This window comes from Bemisia tabaci, chromosome 4, assembly GCF_918797505.1.
Source record: "Bemisia tabaci chromosome 4, PGI_BMITA_v3".
Taxonomy (NCBI): domain Eukaryota; kingdom Metazoa; phylum Arthropoda; class Insecta; order Hemiptera; family Aleyrodidae; genus Bemisia; species Bemisia tabaci.
The window spans coordinates 32,755,804-32,778,091 of NC_092796.1; the positions used below are offsets into that span (position 1 = coordinate 32,755,804).

At 39.1% G+C, this 22,288-nt stretch overlaps 1 protein-coding gene across 6 annotated transcripts in view; it reads left to right on the forward strand.

Moving 5' to 3' along the window:
- Rbcn-3B (WD repeat-containing protein Rbcn-3B) overlaps positions 1–22,288 on the forward strand; it is a 92,222-nt gene that overhangs the window by 60,299 nt on the left and 9,635 nt on the right. For all 6 annotated transcript variants that reach the window (XM_072299708.1, XM_072299711.1, XM_072299712.1 and 3 more), the window contains 8 exons: positions 16,078–16,266; positions 16,626–16,896; positions 17,595–17,790; positions 18,481–18,636; positions 19,052–19,115; positions 20,106–20,312; positions 20,527–20,713; positions 21,664–21,781. In XM_072299708.1, coding sequence (XP_072155809.1) covers positions 16,078–16,266; positions 16,626–16,896; positions 17,595–17,790; positions 18,481–18,636; positions 19,052–19,115; positions 20,106–20,312; positions 20,527–20,713; positions 21,664–21,781 — 1,388 coding nt within the window. The remainder of the gene's footprint in view (positions 1–16,077; positions 16,267–16,625; positions 16,897–17,594; positions 17,791–18,480; positions 18,637–19,051; positions 19,116–20,105; positions 20,313–20,526; positions 20,714–21,663; positions 21,782–22,288) is intronic.

Here is a 22,288-nt window from a genome sequence, read left to right on the forward strand (position 1 = left end):
AACCTTCTTTTGTAAAAAAATAAATTGCCTCGTTAAATTTGGCAATAGCTAATGTGGCTTGGTTCCTTTCTATTAAATTCGATCCAACTATGCGTTTGGTGCATCATGGTATTCTCGTTCGCAGTCATCCAACAGATCGCCTCTTTTTTCTTCTTCTTTTTTTTTTTTTTTTTTTTTTTTTTTGCGATCAATACTTCGTTGATCACGCAGGACGCCAGGGTTCATAAGTTTTTGGATGTACGCCCGTTTAGCAAAAACTGATTCAATTCCGTGGCGAGCACACCTGAACCATAATAACAGCGCATGAAGAAGAAATCTCAATTTTGAAGCCATTCCATCTAGCCTGGAAAGAGAGGAGTTCATGGTTTGAACATTTTTGAAAAGTCTTACAAATTTCTCAATCCTCCTTCAGAAAAAGCTGTCGCATGGAGCCTGTTTTCCTCCCATTCCATGATCGTCAAAAGTTCCGGGATTCTTTTTAGATTTTTTCAAAAGTCCCGAGAAAGTTCCGAAAAATGCAAAAGATCCGGAACCTTTCGGGAATTTCAAAAGTTCCGGGTTCATTAAGGAATAGAAGCCACAAAACTCCCCCCCCCCCCCAAAAAAAAAAAAGTTCCGGGTAAAATTCAAGAAAATCTTAAAAGCTCCGAATTTCGAAACTAGTCCTGGGAAATGGGAACACTGGTCCTAATAGGAAACCCAATTTTCCCAAAATGTCAATGTTGCCATATTTTCCTTTGTAAAATAATTATGCTAGAGAATATGTATGAATATTGTGAGATTTCCTCATTCACCAGACATTTGAGCGGAAAAAATCGTCTGATCGGTTTGCTTCAAAAATTCGCGGTTTCTAAAAAAAAAAAATAAAAAAAAATAAAAAAAATAATATTTTATCAGTTAAAACGTAACGCCTGTTGGGTCGTTCGGCACGTTTTTCGCTCGACTTTTGACGACCGATCCTCGTTGACCGTTCGTATGTACCGCCGGTGGCTGCGCCGGTGTGGATGTGTGTGTTGGGTGCGTATGTGCACGGATGTTAGTGTGAGTGGCGTCAAAGCAGGCGGGGCACGGGGAACCATGTAGAGGAGGGGGGGGGGGGCAGGTAATTAAATTACATAATCGGGCACCGTTGCAGTATGTCTCGCGCGTGCCACCAACGCCAAACTAATCCGCTTGCTCTGTTGTCATGTCTGTAAACAGGCTGATCCGAATGTCTCGCACCACCCCTATGACCTTAAGGGTTCTTGCCCTCCTCGAGGCGGTTTTTTGGGGGGTTCCCAAAAGTCGTTTCCTTTCACCTAGGAGCACTAAAAAACTCTCTAATCTCTATCTCAATTTATTTAAAAGTTACAGGGATGATACCTAGTGTTGGTGGAACGGAACTTTTGGATCGCCCTGTAGTATACCGGGGGAAGGGGGTGGGAGGAGGGGGCAGTCCAGTTGTCGAACCTGAATTCGATTGCACTTGGAGGGACTTCTGAAGAAAAAATACCTTCTTCTCTAAAATCGGATTTTTTGACACCCGCCCTCTTCCTCTCGTATTATTCACGGATATGTTGAGAGTCAACAACTTGCAACAGCTTTTTAGTGCGAAATATACCTATCGATTTCCTAATAAAAATACAATTTGCGAGTGGAAATTTTGCAACATTGTAATTTAGCTACGTTCTCTCTCCCGAGGAACTTTACTCCGTTGGATGCGTGATCCATCAGAATTGCCTTTAATTCTGATTGAGGAACCACTATTTCCAGCTTATCTTTGAAAACACCTATCCGCATTGGAATACTAATGGCACATATGTATGTTGTTTCTACAACGAGCATGAAATAACTGTTTCTCATTGAAAAATATGGTCCACATCTGGCAATCGGTAAATCCGTGTCTCCGCATTAATAAAAGCTCATTGACGATCGAGTCTAAAGTTCGTCACCCATGAGCTTAGAGCTTTCATGAACGGGCGACGAGATGAAGTGACAAGACGAAGGGCGCTACCGTACCAAGGAAGAACGCCGTATGAACTTCCGAGCGTTGCCGAATTTCCGCGAATAAACACGTATGTTTGAGCAAAGTTATGCATATTTTTCTTTGAAATTTTTAGATACTTTAGATCAAATTGCGAAAGAAAAAAAAATTGGAAGAAAAATTCTCAGAACTCTCCTGGTAAATTATTTTTTTATTGAAGCAAATATGGCAACGTCCAGAGGTTCTTATGGCGTTCTTCCTTTGCACGGCAGGGCGGAAGTCGACGGCGAAACTGCAAAAACGCGTATGGCACTTTCCGACTCTGCAAACTTCCCGCCACACTTCTTCTGAATTTAATGAAAACCCTCAACGTCGTTTCTCAGAAACATCCCTGATTTGTCGCCTTGTGTGAAAAATATTCCGGGAAAATGTCAACTTATAGTGCTAGTGCGTTCTTTTTGGTGGATAAAATAAAATAAGAGCGAAACTTTTGAACCACTGCAAAGCAGATAAGCGTTTTTGCAGTTCTACCATCGAAGTGTGGCAACGTGGCGTCAGCGTCGGCACCTGCTGGTCGTCGCCATCGTCGCACAGTGTTAACAAGCCGTTGGCATTGTTGCCGGGTAGTAGTGGGAAATAAGCAATTTTCCGCATATGACCCCATGTAAAATATCCACACTATGTCGCACAGTTTTGCAGTCTGCATGACTCTGAGCCGACGTCGTGAGCGGTCGGACATGATATAGACGGCTTAAACGGCAAATTTTGACGTTTATTTTGTCACATTTTAAGTTTAACCAAATGGTTTTTGAGACATTTACGAGAAAACCAATGACACCACTTTCAAACCTCTACGGAAAATATAACGTGTGTTTTGTAAATACTAAGGTGGTTCCGTATCAAACTTAATGATTTCCAAAGCACACGAATTTCTACACAATATCTTATAGCCTTTTATAATCGATGGCAAAAAAGCAACAGCCAGGCGATAAAGTGTAAAGCCCGGCTGTAGGAACTATGGCCCGGCTGCATAATTTTTTATCGCTTCGTATAGCCCGGCCGTATGATTTTCTCCGCATTCTACAGCCAGCTATTATGATTTTCTGTAGCCTTCTTTAGCCGGTTATAAGAATTCCTATGGTATTTTGAAACGCAGCTCTTATCGCCAATTTTTACCAGGGAATGACAACCCACGAAAGATCCTACACCTATACAGTCCAACATTTCCCTCTTTAGTCTATAACTACCCCCCGTTTCAACCAATATGATCGTTCTCCTTCTTTGTCCCTCGCTTTGTCTATCAATTCCAATAATCAACCCACTGTGTGCCGTGGGTCCGGTTCACGCTCGCGAGTCGCGTCACCTTGATCTTGAGATGGAGAGGAATGAGGAATGGTCATAAGGAGAATGGGTGGAAGCCGAACGCTGCCCGTTGCCGTCGCCCCGATCAATCAGACGTGACGTCAATCAGACTCCCCCCCCCTCCCTGTTTCACGCGTCTGAAATAGAAATAAAGGAAAATCTAAATTAATAATCAAGCCGCGAGATTAGTGTCCTATTAGTCGAGGCGTTGATGCACACAAACTCTTTTTCTTCCGTAAATGAACCGGCGAGTGGCTATTCTTGAAAGTAGGCGACATTGTTTTTCCTCCGTTTAAATGCACGTAAAACAATCGATTCTTGGTGAGGATCGATTTTAAGCGAGGCAGCAGCTGCCTCACCTAAAATCGACTTTTTTAATGGATGTAAATGGAGGAAAAACAATGTCGCCAAGTGGCAAAATCGCCCTTGTGTCCCGGAGACTTAAACGCAGAAGTAGGAATGTAAGATTTCTCCCGCGGACATGAATATTTGGACCCTTTCTTACTTCAAGACAGATTTTATAACTTGTTGTCACTTTATGAGATTAGTGTCCTATTAGTTGAGGCTTTGATGCACACTTAAACTCTTTTTCTTCCGTAAATGAACCGACGAGTGGCGATTCTTGAAAGTAGGCGACACTGTTTTTCCTCCATTAAAATGCACGTAAAACAATCGATTCTCGGTGAGGATCGATTTTAGGCGAGACAGCTTGCCTCACCTAAAATCGACATTTTTAATTGATTTAAATGGAGGAAAAACAGTGTCGCCAAGTTGCAAAATCGCCCTTGTGTCCCGGAGACTTTAACGCAGAGGTAGAAATGTAAGACTTCTCCCGGACATGAATATTTGGACCCTTTCTTACTTCAAGACAGATTTCATAACTTGTTGTCACTTGATGAGGTTTTACCTCCCCTCTCTCTCCACCACGGCTAGTACGACGTCGTTTTTCCGCGCATAAACTGGTTATTTTGGAAAGAGCTCAACCCTGTGAATTTTTGAAGTCTTGCGTGATCAATTTAAGAAAGTGATCACGAAGTTCTAGCTCTTGGACGCTTTCGCAAATAGATGGTTCAATTAAAAGCAAGGGGGGCTCTTTTAACTGAGTAGGGGAGGGAGGGCTCATAAACTCTCCACTGTTCTTCTGTAACTTACAAAAATTGCCTGAAAAAGTAAATGGTCTTTCTCTGTCTTGGGAGAAGTCTTACTTTACACTCTGCGTTTAAGTATCCGGTGAATTTTTATGAAAATAATCTATTTCGTCGACGAAAGTTTAAATGGACGCATCTCGATTGCAATGTTGGAGAATTTACACGTCAAATTTATTTGTTCTAAGAAATAATCCAATGTTACCGTCCGAAAATTTCAGGGAATACTCTTCGGAATAGAGAGGAAAATCAGTTGAAAACAAACAATGTTAAAAAGCGTTTCTTTAAAAATGTAAATTATTTTTTTTACATTTGTACGTCAAATGATACGTGCAAGTCTACCGTACTAAGAAAGAGCGTCATATGAGCCTGCAGACGTTGCCGAACTTCCTGTGATAAAGTACGGATTTTTCGGGAAAGTTGTGGTTATTTTTCTTCAAATTTTATGGCGAGTCTTCTTCGCAATATGATCTAAAGTATCTGAAAATTTCAAAGGAAAATATTCATAACTATCCTCAAAAATACTCATTTTATCGGGGAAGACTTGGCAACATTCGAATGTGCTACATTTTGCAATTTGGAACTATAAATTCTAGCCTGGTTTAAAAACAACGTATGTGCCATTCGTTTCCCTATGCGCACACAAGTGTTTTTCCAGAAGAGCCAGAATTTATAGTTCCAAATTGCAAAATGCAGTCCGAATGTTCTTAAGGCGTTTTTCCTTAGCACGGCAGAAATGGACTGAATTTTGTAACTGGGAACTTTTATTTCTGGCTTATCTGCAAAAGCACCTACATGCAGAAGGAATCAAAGACCACTTATGTTGATTCTAAAATGAGCCAGAAATAGTAGTTCTCGATTAGAAAATATAGTCCAACTGTTATTGAAAGCATCATTCAAAGAGTTTCCTGGTACGCAGCACAAAGAGTGTCTATTTCGCTAATATTTTTCACGCCTCCAATTACGTCACTAAGTGAGATTGCTGAAGTTGCCTCAACGGCACCTTTGAACTAATCACACGGTTCGGAACGGGGTTGAACAAAGCCGGGAAAACTGATGGACGTATCTCCGCCAAACGGAACTATGTGCATTGAGACATGAGCCCTGAGGCCCGTAAGAATATATGCATAACACGGCTCACGTCATAGTGCAATTAGTTCCGTCTGGCAGAAATACGTCCTGATAAGCGATCATGGGGGATAGAAATGGAAGCTTTTATCCGCCCGCCATTCAAAGGCTCAGGTTGTGAGGATGCTAAGCGAAAACCGCGTACGCACGCACACATTTCCATCGGCAGATAGGCGGTTTCCGGTGAAGAGGGCAGAACAGGGATGTGGAGCAGGACGCAATGACCTCGACCTTCGTTGCCCAGCGCTGTCAAAGGAGTCCGCGAATCGTCGCAGAGGCGGACTCCACCTTGGCCCCAGGGAAGGCCGCGCATCGACCAGCTGCAGCGGCAGCGACGCGGCGCACTCAGAAATTCCACCATCTCACCTTTCGCCCCTTTCAACATCCATCGGATATTGACGAGCCCGCCCGTTTCTGACCAGAGATGCAACATTTTATGAAACTGCACAATTGAAAATCGAAGATAAGGCCGCAGTATCTCTCTGATAAAACGCCTAAGACTTACACCGAAAAAAAAGATGCTGTAGTTACATCCCGGATGTTATGGTTGTTAAAAAAATGTGCTAAAAAATGTGTTGCTATTAACACTCTGGCAGTTAACGTAGCATGATAGGATGTAAAAATAACATCCTAGGATGTTACACTAACAGCCAGAGTGGTAATGACAACATCCAAGAGTTGTCGCATATTTTTTTAACATCCAGGATGTTACTGCAGCGCCTCTTTTTTTTCGGTGTATAAAAAAAAGAAAGAAAAAACAAAGAAGTAAAAGAAAGAAAAAAAATCGAGGAGTGCAAGTCTGTGCCGGAGTCTATACAGCGCCTAAAACCCCCAAAAGATATGAATGCCAAGTGAAATTGGATTACCTTTGCAATTAGGAACCACTATTTCTGGCCTATTTTGGAAACAGCCTACATGCCATTAGTTTCCCCATGCAGGTATGTGCTTTTATGGAAAAGCTAGAGATAGTGGTTCCTCATTGCAAAATGTAATCCAATTAGCGCACCATAAAAGCGCATGGCACTCCGCAAAAAGAGTGTGTTCCGCTCCGTAATAGTGTAAGTCATTCCGCATTAGCTCCGCATTCATATCACTCGGGGTTTTGAACGCTATATATACTCCGGCGTAGAAAACCACTCCAAAGTTTTTATCAGTGTGCATGAAATTTTCGTGAAATCTCATATCATTTGCAATATCTTACAAAGATCCGTCTCCAAAGTTTTTTTTTATCATATATTTTAATGATTATTCTTCTACTTGCCCAGTAATTAGAATATTTAAAATAAAATTAAAACTAAACTTGAGGCGAAATACTTAAATCTAGAGCAATTAAAATGTTCTGCCCCCAAGATAGGGGTAAAAGGGAGGGGGTAACATATAGTGGGGCACTATATATACATTGTATTACGATGTAATCCAAAGTTATGCTGTAGGATTTTAGACGACGTCTGAAGGCAAACATTGTCTCTTTATGATGCTATCGTTAAGAGTACCTCTCCTCAAACCTCTCTTAATCAGTGTAAACCTTATACGAGGTCTTCGACTATGATCCAGTGGAAGTTATAAAAAGCAGGGTAGTTTAAAAAGTAAGGTGTCGTGGTGAAAACAGGAAAGTCGCACTACTTTTACCCACGTTCGCGACAGATCACCCCTACCCTGCAGCAGTGCTAAATAAGGACATCTTATGAACATTCGAATCGAAGTCATTTGCGAGCGAGTTATCAATATTTCCCTTCGAAATTTTTAGACTTGAAAAATGTAGGTGCGGGTAAAATTCTACGAAAATCAATGATAAATATGCATAAATTAGCAAGGAAATCCGGTTTTCATAAGGAAAAATTTGGCTCGTTTCGATGTTCATGCGACGTTTTTTTCATAGAACTCAGTCGAAGGAGTATTTCGTAATGGATAACGGTACTCTACGTAGAAAACACTTGTGCAATGTTAATACTGATTTGCATTACTCTAATTTTAACAGTTTAAAAGGACGAGTTAAAATCAAAAGGAACTATCATAACTGTTTCTTGGGCCCCGAAAGCCATTATAGTACATGCATCACAGAGCCCATGTTACAAATGAACATCATTTGAATTCGTCCAAATGTCACGTTGTCATACGGATTTCGGTCGTTTGACGTCTTATGTCAACACTGCAGTGGTGTGGTGTGCTTTGCGATGTATCGATTGATTTGCCACTCAAACCTATGAAAAAAGATTGATTATCAGGGTGTTCGCAGCAAACACCTCAGTAATCGATTCTTTACTATAGCTTCAAATGGCGAGGGATCAATAATCGATCATTCACGCCTCGCCACTGCAACACCGCCGTGCCAAGGAAGAACGCCGTATGAGCCTTCTATCGTTGCCAAGTTTCCTTCGATAAAAACCGGATCAATAGGAAAAATTGTGAATATTTTTTTCCAAAATTTTCCGACAGATTTGTATGCAATTAAGTCTAAAAAATCTGAAAACGTCAAGGAAAAATACTCCCCTTTTTGCCCCCTCTTTGTGGCACCTACAGTAGAGTAGCATAATACCGCAGCATCAGCAGAAAGACCATCTGAAACGCTTTCAGACCTCCAAAGGTTTAATCAATAATTCTAAACAAAAAATTTATAAATTTCAACTTTTGTGAAATTTATTCGAGCCTTATGAAATTTCACTTTCCATCTCTGCTCATACGGCGTTCTTTCTTAGCACGACAATATGGCAATGTGATTTAATATATCCCGAGCATCTTTAAGGAAGAACCGCGTAACTCCTTCGTAAATTCCCTGTAGATAGGCGGTTGATCCCGAAGACGGCGGATCAGGGATCATTCACCCCAAAGTTGACCCGTCGTGAACTCTGAAAGGAGTGATGACACCGCCGCACCCATCCGTGATTGACCTTGACTTACTCGCGGCATCCGCTTGTTTTCCTTAACTTTTGCGGCAGGCTGAGGAAGAACGCCTTATGCACCCTCCGACGTTGCCACATATACTTTGATAAAATACAAACTTCCTGAGGAACTTGTGAATATTTTCCCGCCAATTTTTCAGGAAATTTTAGTTGTAGTTTAAGCTTACGCATCTTTAATTTAAAAAAAATATTCATTACTTTTCTTGAAAATAAAAATTTCATCGGGTGAAAACCGGCAACATTTGGAAGGTCATACGATGTTTCCTCTTAACGCGGCAGTCTTCCCAACAGCTTAGCCGCTTTTCAGGTCGGAATCCGCATTTTGGAACTTTTGAACTTTCCCGGAAGTTTTTTAAGTTCCAAGAATTTTCCAGGACTTTTTTTTTTTGGCGCCGTTCGTGAATTCAATATAGAAAGGAACTCAGTCCCGATAAGTTATTGCAGGAAAAAAGAGGCTTAGAGTTTTCCTCTATCATTACACGCCGTGAAAAAAGGCAACTTTGAGTCCATACCACAATTGGATTGCATTTTGCAAAAAGGAACCAGGAGCATTGCAATGTTGCTGAAATTTTGCAACTTCTTTTGTCTTGGAAGAAAAACCTGATTATCCATTAACAGTTTCTATTTTACTCGCTGATAACCGTAAATTTAAAACAAAAATTATCATGTAAAGTTCATGGACGTACTTATGCTAAAAGGAACCATGTGCATAGGGTTTGCGTGTAACATAGTTCCTTTTAACATAAATACGTCCAAATAGAGCGGCGGCGTACGATAAGTATTTTTATGCTGGACCCGAGTCATTGCGAGCACAGTCATTCTTTCTATCGCTTCGTTAAAGTCTCCGACAATACTGCCGTGCTATAAGGGAGAACGCCGTATGAACATTCGGGAGTTGCCAAATTTCATTCATTAAAATTTTTATGTTTGAGGAAAGCTATTGATATTTTTCCTTGAAATTGTCAGGAACTTTAGTTGAAATTGCAGACAACAATATCTGAAAAATTAGAAGAAAAACATTCATAAGTTTACCAGAAAATTCGTGTTTTATGAATGGAAATTTGGCAACGCCTGAAGGTTCATACGGCATTTTTCCTTAGCGCGGCAGCATACCGTTACCTTCCGGCTAAAGTATCACAAGCGCCATGCGACGTTTCAGAATTTCCGCCGCTATTTTATTTTTATACCTACACAGAAATTGTTGGTTGAATCTGTTCGGAAATTTCACTGAATTTCATCGGCAACACAAAGAAAATTCAGCGAAATTTTCGGACGGCTTAGTCGCACAATTTCTCTGTAAAAAAGCACCATGGCGGCGGAAATATTTAAATATCACATAGCGCTTGTGATACTTTGTCCGGAAGGTGAAGATACGGCGTTCTTCCCTAACACGACGATCGCAGTGGCGTGGCGTGCTTTGCGATAAATCGATATTCTTCCATTTGAAGCTATGGTAAAGAATCGATTATTAAGATGTCCGTTGCGAACACCCCATTAATCGATATTTTTCCATAGTTTTAGATGGTAGATCAATCGATAATTTGCAAAGCACGCCACGCCACTGGACGATCGCAACGACGAGTGGCTGATGGAATGGGATCGTGTTTTCAACGGAGCCTTTCGCCTTTCCGAATCCAAATCCAGTTGGACGTATCCATGCTAAAAAGAACTATGTCTCGCGCAATCCACATGCACATGGTTCGTTTTAGCGGTAAACGCGTCCAGTTTTACTTTTAGTGGCGACGGACCAGTTCTCGTCTTATTTATACTGCCCAGCGCGCGACCACGCCCCTCCTTCGACTCTCGTTTTTAACGACTATCGCTTTTCGCACTCGGGCATCGATCATCGGATCGGGAAAAACAAGAGTGGAAAAAAAGACGCCGATACCAACGCAACGGTCCGTGAAAAGGAGGACGTGGGTCGGGTCGCTCTTGCCATTCCCCGAACCGAACAGAGCCGTTTTTACCGTTTTTCTACCGTTTTTCCGCCACGTCTAAAAATATCGCCAGCTGCACGGAGAGAAAGAATAGCTATTACAAGGTTACCACAGTCAGGGAAACCCGGGAAATGTCAGGGAAAATGACGGAAATGTCAGGGAAAATTTGTTAAATCACCTTCATTTTCTTTCTAGAGCAGGTTTGAGGTCTCGAACAACAAATTTTTACGTGAAAACTATTTTCAATTATGCCTTCTTAGCCATCCGTCAGATCTTCAGTTGTCAGGGAATTTCACCAAAATGTGTCAGGGAAATCAGGGAAATGTCACGGAATTTCATTTTCTAAATTCTGTGGCAACCCTGCTATTAGATTCATATTGCCGTACTACGAGTACGACAGGATTTTTACGTGAATACTATTTTCAATTATGCCTTCTTAACCATCCGTCAGATCTTCAGTTGTCAGGGAATTTCACCAAAATGTGTCTGGGAAATCAGGGAAATGTCACGGAATTTCATTTTCTAAATTCTGTGGCAACCCTGCTATTAGATTCATATTGCCGTACTACGAGTGAGAAAGACTTGTGAGCCTTCAGACGTTGTGATATTTCCTTCAAAAAAGCTGATTTTCTACGGGAATTCTGAACAGTTTTCTTCTTTTTCGGACAATTGAGGCATTTTTTCGGTAAAAGAGCGGTGATGGAGTCGGTTTGAGACTTCCAATGCTACTAAGATTGTGCAACGTAGTTCTCTTGTATGTAACTTATCCGACAGTTCTGCTATGAATTTTTCCTCGAATCTGCTATTTTTGCCATATTCTGAACTAAGTTTTTCCCCACTATCGTTAGCAAGTAAGTCAACCGCGAATGAATTTCATCTACCGCAAACGCTGAAAAAAAATTCATAATTTTAGCAGTATTGGAAGCCTCATACGCCCATTTACCAAAAAAATCCTCAATTTTGTTCGCAGTTTAAACCTAAGGTATCTGAAAATGTCAAGAAAAAACATACATAAAATCCCTCAAAAATACAGGTATTATCCGGGTAAATTCGACGACACTCGAATGTTCGCACGGCGTTCTTCCGGCGTTTATGATTGTGCACAATCATTAGAAAATCAAATATCCAGCACCTGATTTGGACCGAGTCTATCAGAAAGGAACCAACCCACATTTTCGAAAAAATGGAGTTAAGATTGTTTTTGAGTTCCACCAAGTGTATATTTTCTCCTGCTAAAAACTCGAAGTTCAAAAAAAAATTGTCCGTGAAAACAGGAGTCAAAGTTTATTGTCTACATTGGGTCTTATAGAGAAATGAAAGTTCAAATTTCTTTTTCTCAGTTTCAACTTTATGTGGGTTGGTTTCTCTCTGTTAAACTCGGTCCATTTCTTTCACCTCTGACAGTGCGTATAGCTTGGTTCCCAATGCTTATTCCGATTGGTGTAACCAGATACACGCTCGATATCACCGGAATTTTAGTACTGACCACAAGATTTCCTCGAGATAATGTACACATAAACCACCCATTCTTTTACATGACCTAAAATCGATATTTTCAATGGATTTATATGGCGAAATCGTTACTGGATGCTAAGAGGGCGATTCAAGTTGCAACCCTGCTGTTTTTGAAAATTTGAGCAGGTGATGCTTGGATGGAACCGCACCTGCGGGTTAAGTGGGGGGGGGGGGGGGGGGACACAAATTTAAGTCCGATCTAAGTGATCCGCGGCGATTATCTTGGGTGTGGTCGCCGGTTATTTTTTTTTATTTTTTATATTTTTGGCTTTCCTTCTTTTTCCTTTTCCATCTCGAGCCTCACCTTGAGCAATATTTTGCTGAGCTCCGGACGAATGTCAGCTTTTCGACCTTGATCACGGGCGCTGCTGTAACCCAAGTGAATGACCAGTCCAGATCGCCCGCCCCCATTCGAGGTTGCCAAATCGCGCCATAACCCATGGATTATATACACGGGTTTAAATGATGGAAAGTTCTGAAATCTCAGCACTGCCTGGCAATAGTGCCCACGTTAGATGCCAGTCATGTCTTCACAGGGTGTTCCACCGGAGGAACCCGTTAAAGATTTTTCACCAATGATTCACGGATCATTGGAACCCGACGAGGAACCCATGCGATCGCTCGATTCATTCGTCGCGCGGGGCGTGGAATTTTTCCTCCGAGGGAAAACACTTTCCCCGGTGTGTTTTCCATGGTATTTTTTAAGATGTTTACGAGTGCTTCGGAATTTGAAATCATTTCGGAAAACAAACCTGAATACTCCATCTTGCACCCTAATACTTTAATCGCACACAAATCAATGCACCGCGAAACAGGGTACCAGCGCCGCAGCGCATATTTTCTCATCAAAATTTTAGACAGAACACATTGAACATTACCGAAATTTACGCACAATAGAGAAATGAAAGTTGGTAGTTTACATCATGAATAGTAATTTCAAACTTCCCGCTCGTGAACGCACAGTCATGAACGTAGGCCAAATCGGATCACTTTAAGCAGATATGAACCAAGCCACATCAGCTATTGCCAAATTTAACTGAGCAATTTAATTTTTTGCATGAAAACGGTTGTGCGGATTTTTGTGTAAATTTCAGTGAATTTTTTTGCAAAAAAATTTCAAAGGAATCCGCACAAACGTTCTCCTGTAAACAATTAAAGTGCCCGGTTAAATTTGGCAATAGCTGATGTGGCTTGGTACCTTTCTGCCAAATGCGGTCTAAGTGGTCATTGAAATCAGCTTACACGCTGTGCAAGTAACTAGAGCTTGGTTTCACATGCAGCTTCTTCCTTTTTTGATGGAAGGCACCTATAATCTTGTCAGAAAAGAATTGGCACGCAAGAAAATTCTTTCATCGTAAAATATACCGAAATTAGTTTAATGCTCGATTTGACTAGAGTAGACTTTGATTTTTTCGTGAACATGGACAAAATTGTTTTTCTCGAACATTTGAGTTGAATTTCAAAAGTTTTAATGTGTATGTCGTATTCCATGTAAAATTTTTATAAGGAATCGTGTAGCGTGGTACTTCATTTTGTATCGTGGCCCCAGGGCCGGATTAAGGGGGTGGCCACATGGGCCGCGGCCCATGGCGGCAAATCTATAGGGGGCGGCAAATTTTGCAATTTTTTTAAATGTAGGTATAAAAAAAATTCGGATTTAGAAAAAAAATTATGTAGGAGAAAAGGCGAAAAAAGCTCTAATTTTCTGAGAGTATAGTAATTTCTACTTTTGTCGTCTTTCAGTGATCTAAGAGACAGCACCTTTAATTAGTCGAGTTAAGAGAGAAACCAAACACGCAATTTGGCCTGGAACACGCGACTTACCTAGAGAGAAATGATGACGAGGACTTGAGATGAAAAAGAGAAGCCCTCGGCGCGGCGATCGACATGTAACACATATTAGCGCCTACAAGATAGCATGAATACTTCACGCATTGCATCAAACACAGTGCGGTCATTGCGGACAGCGTGAAACGGATAGCGCCTACAAGATAGCATGAATACCTCACGCATTGCGGCAAACACAGTGCGATCAGCGTGAGACGCATAGCGCCTACAAAACTGCGCGAATACTTCACGCATTGCGTCAAACACAGTGCGGTCTGCGAGGCGCGGCGGCGGAAGTCAAAATCATTGAACCACATTTATGTTTGTTCTTTCATAATTTTTTCGTTCATTTCTTAAGAATGGAAGGCCTTGTCCATTAGAGATAGGTTTATGAACTTAACTTTCGCGCAAAGTTCCGTGAACTTTTGCAAGTAGTGTTGACAGGGCTTTCCCAAAAAATGTGTTCAACACCAGTAAACGCGTCTCATGCACCCCTCCTCCGCTGGCACGTTCATTTGATGGTTTTCATTGACGTTTCAAAACGAATGAGAAGGGGGCGGCAAAAAACTAGCGGCCCATGGGCGACAAGTAGGTAGGTAAATCCGGCCCTGCGTGGCCCGTTCCAATGTTGAGTGACGCAAAATTATTTCACGGTTGCAGAAACCTCAAAAGATTAAAAAAAAAAAAATTAAAAAAAAAACTTTTTAAGAGCAGGGAAATGCTAGTTGAAAGAAAATAGTCCGAATCAAGAAATATAATCCGAATCAGTCCGTATAAACCGCATTTTCTTTTTGAAGCTGGTCTGGAAGTACATTAACAGTAATAGATTGCGAATTATACGAAATTATCAATTTCTAATGTGCGGATAATACTCACGTCATTTTTCTTGAAAAGTTTATGAATGTCGTTTAGGTCTCTAGCCACAAAGTTATTCTATCTTCCCACCTCTCTCCCATTAATGTACTTACATCAACTTGCGCCTTAAGTCTCAAATGCCCCTAAGTTAGTTCTTAAGTCTTCGCTTACTCTCGCCCTCCCTCTCTCTCTCCTTTATTCATACCAATGCCAGCAGGATGTCTGCAGGGCGTTGAAACTGAGAAAATTCAGAGGAAAAAGTTGCCATTAAAATTGTCAAGAAGACCGGAGAATTTCAGGGACAAAATGTCAGAAATAACGTAGAATTTTTTCTCTTTTTTTCAACAAAACAAAAAACACACGGGAAATGCTCGAAAGTATTCTGGTAGACTCACGTTCGCTTTCTCTCTTTTGTCAATGATCGCAACGCCGAAGTGGAGGTTTTTTTAAACTTTTAACTTTCATATGATGCAAAAGAAGAGAAATGAAAACTTTTAGTTCATTTCAAAATTTACGACAGAACGTTCTCTATCGTTTTCTTCATTTCTTTGCGTCGTCAATCGAAAATTTCATGAAGAAAATGAAAGAAAAAGAAATTAATTTTCAATGTAGGTATCATTTACAAAATCCCTGGAAATATTTCACGATTTTGAATTCAATGGAATCCTGCCATCCTGACACAGGAAAGTTGTGGTTTCTTCCAAATCATTTAAGTATGCCTGCTCGGATCGACAGAATTCGAATTTTGGTTTCCTCTCTTCTGGTTTTCGCGTGGTTTTGTTTTGAGTCATGTTTAACGGTCCAGTGCTCAAACCCCTTCAATTCTCGTCGCTGCAATCAGCACTACGTTTACTGCTCGCACTAAGCACCAATCCGTGCGATCTAATTTATCATGATGTAGTGCTACGGCCGTAGTTTTCCTTCCAAGTTTCTCGAGACCAATGCATTCAGGTCAACTCGCTGCATTGGATTTTCGAGACGTTTTCCATCTACGCATCCACAAAATTTGCGTGTATTTTCCGAATAAAATACACTATTTTTTTGACTTGTGGGAATCTGAGTCGCTTTTTGGGATCTCAAATAGTATTTCGAGAATTAATCATGATTTCTTCATTTTTTTGAAGATCTTTCGGAGTTTTAATAACATGAGATCTTTCACAAGATTACATGTACTTTTGAAGTCTCGTGTTCATTCAAAATAGATTTTTTGTGAAGCCGAATGATCGATCAATAGGTCTGTAGGAAAAATACCAATTTTCCTATCACTTGAGGTGGAAATCACTCGGATGCCTGGCAATGTCTGCTATTTTTGGGGGTGAAAAAACTTCAAAATTCATGCTCTGAGTTCTCAGTGCATCAGTAGAATTCTGTTTTTCTCATGTCCTTAGAAAACCCCCACATCAATTGTGCAACGACCTACAGTTTGAAATTTTTTTCTGTTGCAGGAGGAAGTGGCTCAGACACAAATAGGACTAAAGTCTGCGAAGTGAATTTGACTTTAGAAATAGCACAGTTGCTGTTATCCTTGCTCCATGCTTGGGGTTTAGACCCAGATCTAGACAAAGTTTGTGAGACGAAACTCGGACTTCTCAGACCCATGATCCCCGTCTCGTTTGGTGTCCTGTCAAAAGGAGGTAATCTCAATTTTTTTTATTTAAGCATGTATATTACCAATTAACGACAAATGCTGTCACAATATGCCAAATATTCCTAAAATGTATTACCTTTTCAGATCAACGAAAAATGAGGGATGCTCAAAAAAAAGAGGGATATCAAACATTTAAAACGCAGTATTAAAACAAAATAGAAAATATTAAAGTGAAACGAAAAAAATGAAAATACAGAAAAGGCAAAAAAGGAGTCAGTTTGAAGGACTATGGTATTAAGCAGATTTGACAACAGCCTGAAATCTAAGTAAGCTCTCTTTTTATGTATTTTAAATCATGTTACTGGTGTGAAAATTAGATTTTAATTAACTGGATTTTTTTGCCAGGTTACATGAGCCTTCTGATGCCAACTTGGCAGCCATGGAAGGAACAAAACAAACTGGAAAATGTACCGAGTGCACTTGAAGCAGATTTACCGCCAGAAATGGTGGAATTGGAACGGGCCACGCGACTCTTTACAGCACATATTCATTGGGAATTGAGTATCACATTGACAAGCAACCATCTACTGGCCATAATCGCTCTAGCCAATACCTTAATGTCCATGAACAATGCTTCTTTCGTGACTGATCAGGAAAGGAATAGAAAATTACAAAGGTAAGGTATAGGAATTATTTTTGCTATTATGGGTGGGATTATTAATTGATTTCCTCTAATTTTAGGTTTAACTTTAAATAATCGTAACCTGGTTTCTCAATTTTATACTATATTTATGGGAGTAAACTTAACATTTTTTCCACAGCATTTTCTTGGCCTAGTGGAATACCTCGTCGGTGCCCAATAATTCAAAGTTTTTATATTTTAGACCTTGATAGTTTAAATTTTGTTTACTTTCCCTTCAATTTTGACTTATCAAGGTCAGGCTGTATTCTATACTTTAGAGCACAAAATACTTTTATAAAAGTCTAAGGTCCTTTTCTCAAGTCTAATTCATCAAAATAAATAAAGGCTTTTTGAACCCTCTCATTACGAGGCTAGATTCTGCATACACATGCCCCACAACAATGGCAATTGGTTATCATGCAAAAAAATCAGAGCAAACTCAGTTAGAAAGTGGCTAAAGTTGTGCTTTAGATTCTCCTTGACAGGTAGAGCTACAAATGTAAGTACATCTGAATGGATGTTGTTGAGTAATTGCAGAAATGCTGGAGGATGGATATACGCTCTTGCTAAACGCAAATGTTATGCTTGTGATAATGAAAGGGTTTAATACCTTTCTGTAGTGTGAAATTATCCAGTTTGTCAAAGGCATTGATTACCATAATTTCTTATCAAACATTTTTTTCAAATTTCAGACAAAGCACAAGAGGCTGGAGACCAGATGAAGCAACAGAGGAACTGGTAACCGCACAGCAAACTCAAATAAAACAGGGATGGTCTTTGCTAGCAACACTGCATTGTGTTTTACTACCTGACAAAGTTAGTAGTCCTCAGTTCAAGAAGCCACAAATTGAAATGATGGCTCGACGCTGGCAACATCACTGTTTGGAGGTACAATTTAGCATCAATCTTAAAAGACTGTCCATGATTACTTTGATTTAATGTAGAGGAAGTGGTTCAAATTCTATAACTTTAATTACATCTTAATAGTTTTTTTTTTACCATAGTTTATTATGAAGAAAAATTGAGGAAATCAGGGTGCAAGCCAAGGAATTTTTAAAGCAATTTATTCAGTTTTCCGAGAGTGCGATATCACTTGTCAGGGAGCTTTCTCTTTTAGCTGAAGTAATAATACAAAAATTGAATTTTAAGTTACGGAATGAGAAGAATTTATTATTCATATGCTGGTTTGAAGTATGTTCTTTCCCGTATTCCTTTTTCCCCCTGCCAATTTGCTGGTTGATTCTTGAAAATTTATTGGTTTTTTTATTGAATAGCTTTGATCAGTTAATTGGTATCTTGCAAAGATATTTATCGGTCAAGGTTGATTGATAAAGGATCAATGAACTTTTAAGAACCATTTTATATCTGTTTAAATAATTTATTTTTTGATAAATTTTCTCATTGACATCATATTCTTCTTCAGTTATTTTGTTATATATTTGTGTCCTCTCACAACTATTTCTCAGGGTTAATTTTTTTCAGTTATCGATTATCTTTGCGACCTGATATCTCAATTAATCAGCCTGATTTCTCAAGGTCTAATCGAATTAAATATCAATATTTATTTCTGATCCTAAGGTAAGAGATGCTGCTCAGGCCTTACTTTTGGCCGAATTGACGCGGCTTGGAAGCAAGGGAAGAAAAACTCTTGTTGACTACTGGGCCCAGTATTTGCCAACGTACAATGCCTCGGAAAATTCTCACCCACCAACACCAATGCCAGTCATAACCCAAGTAATTTTTTTTTATTAACATTTTTTCTGGGATATTTGCACGTCATTCTGCCAACTTGTATCTTTGACAGTTTGTTTCATTTTGGAGCATCAACAGTTTTGTTACGTCCTCTGCCATTGGACAGCAATATCAATCAATTTCTTCTAATTGTACCATGTTATGTAGGGTCGGGCCCCCTTCCAGTTAACTCTGTTGGCCGTTAGTAGTGTTGCCGTCTAGTATTAGTCATTCATAAAATTAATATTTTTGTGACACCTTTTTCTTAATCAAGAAAGCCTTTTTCAGAGATTCTGCATCATTTTTAAGAAATATATGATTGTTTTTTGACGGAACGAATCAAATAAGTCAAAAATACCCATACTTGATTGGTTTGAATTTTTTACATTCAGTTTAAACATCTGTCTTTTTTTCACAGGGAAGCAATATTGAAACCGCTCATCACGAGGAAGAGATTGAAGATGATGATGAAGGAGTTGAAGGTAAGCTCTTTATGTAATTAATAAACTTTTTATCAGCCACTTTTTCTTATACTGGTGCAACTATGTTTTCTTTTAGGCCTCAATATCATGTGGTGATGAGACAGCACTGTGTCACCAATTATGAAACGATTTCAGTTAAAATATTCTTAAATGATTTGAGTGAGACGGTATTCATTCTAACTGTCATTACCCCTATCAGTTCATTTCCTGTGACATTTTTATTTGAAATTGTAATTGAATGAACCACCAGAAAAGGTGAAAATTCAAGCATAATGATTGGTGTTTTCTCATTAAAATTTCTTGTAGCGAACGGGATTTGTACAATGAAAAGTACTAGAAATGTAAAAAATAATAAATGTGTTTATGACTCCCTTAAAACGCGTTCAAAAATAAAATAAAAGTGCAAGTGAGTCTTAAACATGTTTATCATTTTTTTATATATTAAACTTGTGCTGACTTCAAAAGTGTTTCTACATTACTGGAAATATTTCCTAAACAAGATTAACGGTAATGTTATTAATGTTTTTTGATGCATAAATTCAAGCTTCCCTTTCCTGAAGAATAATATCTTACTTGGGTTGAATCGCACACTAAATGTTGCTGTGATAATTTTTGAAGCATGAAAATATGACAAACTCAATATTGGCACTTCTACTCTGCTATATTACATTGTTTACACATTGAACAACACTGGGTGGGGAAGAAATATAGCTCGATTGAAAAGCCTGACAAAATCGTTGTAGTGGGCCACTTGTTTCTAATGGACTCTTGTTTCTCTTGTGAACTCTCTTACTTTTAGTAACCAATGCAATGCATAATAAATGTTAATATCTCGGTTGGGAGATAATATCAGTTACTCTTGTTGCTTGAACTGTGTTTTGTGTGAAATTTAAAGCAGAATTATATCTCAGGATGCTGAAATTTTTACCTTAATTAGTGGTCCATTGCGACTATAAAGAAAATAATACCACTCTTCTAAAATATTTTTAGAACTGACAACCCGTAAACCATCCTCAGCCGCAGAGTTGCGACGCAAACAAACGACAGCTGTAGTATTGCTCGGAGTAATTGGCTCAGAATTTGGACAAGATATTGCAGCGGACGGTTCAGGGAAGCGAAGTGAAGACCAAAGGCGGAAAAGCTCAGTCGTTGTCGAAGGTTTTGGCATTGGAAATAATAATTTGGCTCGTCTCACAAGTAAGTCCTGCTTCAATTTTCATAACAAGCCATCTCAAATGGCAATGTGAAATACAAGTTCATCTTCATACTTGATTAAATTTTTTTTATCCGCTCCTTTGTCTGTCATACAAGTTGTTCCACTTTTCCCTTGTTTTTAGCTAATTTTACCGCCCCAGTAAAGACGATCTTCAGTCTTTTTATTTTTTAACTTAAACTTTTTATTTTTCAACAGGTTTAGCACTGACCCATTTACTTCTGGCACCAGCCAATCCACGACTTCCACTTCATACATCATTACGACGAGCAGCAGTGGATTTACTCGGTCGGGGTTTCACCGTTTGGGAACCGTATCTTGATGTCAGTCGAATTTTGCTTGGACTTCTAGAATTATGTTGTAATTCTGACAAATTGGCACCAAGGTAAACCACAAAATCCTCTAAAAACTACAAAATATCTGTCAAAAAAATATTGATTATAAAATGTATAATGTAATCAAAATAAAACTTTTTTTGGTGAAATTAATTGACTTAAGCTCCCCAAATATGATGAACTGATGAAAAAATGGCAGAATAAAATGAAAAAATGTTTTTATCATTGAAATCCTTTCTTTGGCAGGTCATGCAGTAGGGCATTTTAGCTTTTTTAAGATGGCATAATCTCTGTGAACATTTTTTTTTTATTGTTGCATCCTTAGAAAAGAGGGGGAGGAGTCTTATTTTGCTGAAAAAAAAAATAGTAGAAATTTTCAAAAAAATGGGAACCATAGCTCATCTGTAAAAAATTAAATTAGTCACAGAAATTGTGAGACGTCATAATACTGACAGGTTAATTTACGCTGTAACTGATGTATAAACCCAAATCCAATTTACTTTGGAGCTGAATCTGTTACGCAGGTCACAAAATTAATATTTTACTCATTGAATCTCATTCATCATCAACAAGTTAGTTGATCCGTTGAAGTATATCATTTAGCATATTGATCAGAGTCTCGTTCCCTGAAAAGCATGATAAAGCTTTTGCGTTATCCATTGTATTCATCTCATGAATGCAAACCATGATCTCTTTTATCTTAGTCTCATCAGAACCAGTGCAACATCTAGAGCGAATTATAATCATAACCAAATGATGAGACTGTATGAAAGATAAAATTTCATGCACGAATGAAATGAATGATGTTTATCATTGTCAATATTTCATCAGGCCATAACTCTATCAAAATTGAAGGTAGAAATGTTGTATCTAGGCAGATCTCATCAGTTTTACTCATCTGGAAGCTTCTAGTGATGAAACTCAACGTTGTGACATAAGCTCCTGACCCTTCAAAGGATTGTATTAAGTTAAGCAAAACATATTTTTCATTAATTTTCAGCATGACGTACGGTCTACCTCTCACTCCAGCGGCTGACTCATGTCGGACAGCGAGACATGCACTAACACTAATAGCCTCAGCCAGGCCAGCCGGTTTCATTACAACAATGGCCAAAGAGGTAAGTGCTTTTGTCACTAAAATTTCAAATGCAAAAGAGTCCTAGCCAAAAATACAGTCATTTTACCGTGTTAATTTAGCAGTTTAATCATTGATGTTACGTAATATAGCCTGCAGATGTACTAAAATATTAATGTATCAACCTCGCTGAACTAGAAAGCAAATTATTAGAATGCATTTGACTCACAAGTTGTGCATATCATAACTTTTGGATTACACAGTACCTCTGAGGCAGTACTAGCTACAATAAAAAATGTCTCAACAACAGTTCAAAGGAGGGAAAAAAGTTAGGCGCTGACAGTTTTTTTACACATCAATGGCCCAAGTGCGAAACCACATATCTCTGTTTGCGACGTTACAGACTTCCTGCCATACTTTTTTTTTTTTTTTTTTTTTTTTCTTTTTTTTTTGGAAAACGTCAACATTATTTCTTGAAAACTTCCTTGATTTTTCTTCTCTGTCACCAGAATATTTTATACAAATTTCAGGCTATAAAGTTGGTTTGTTT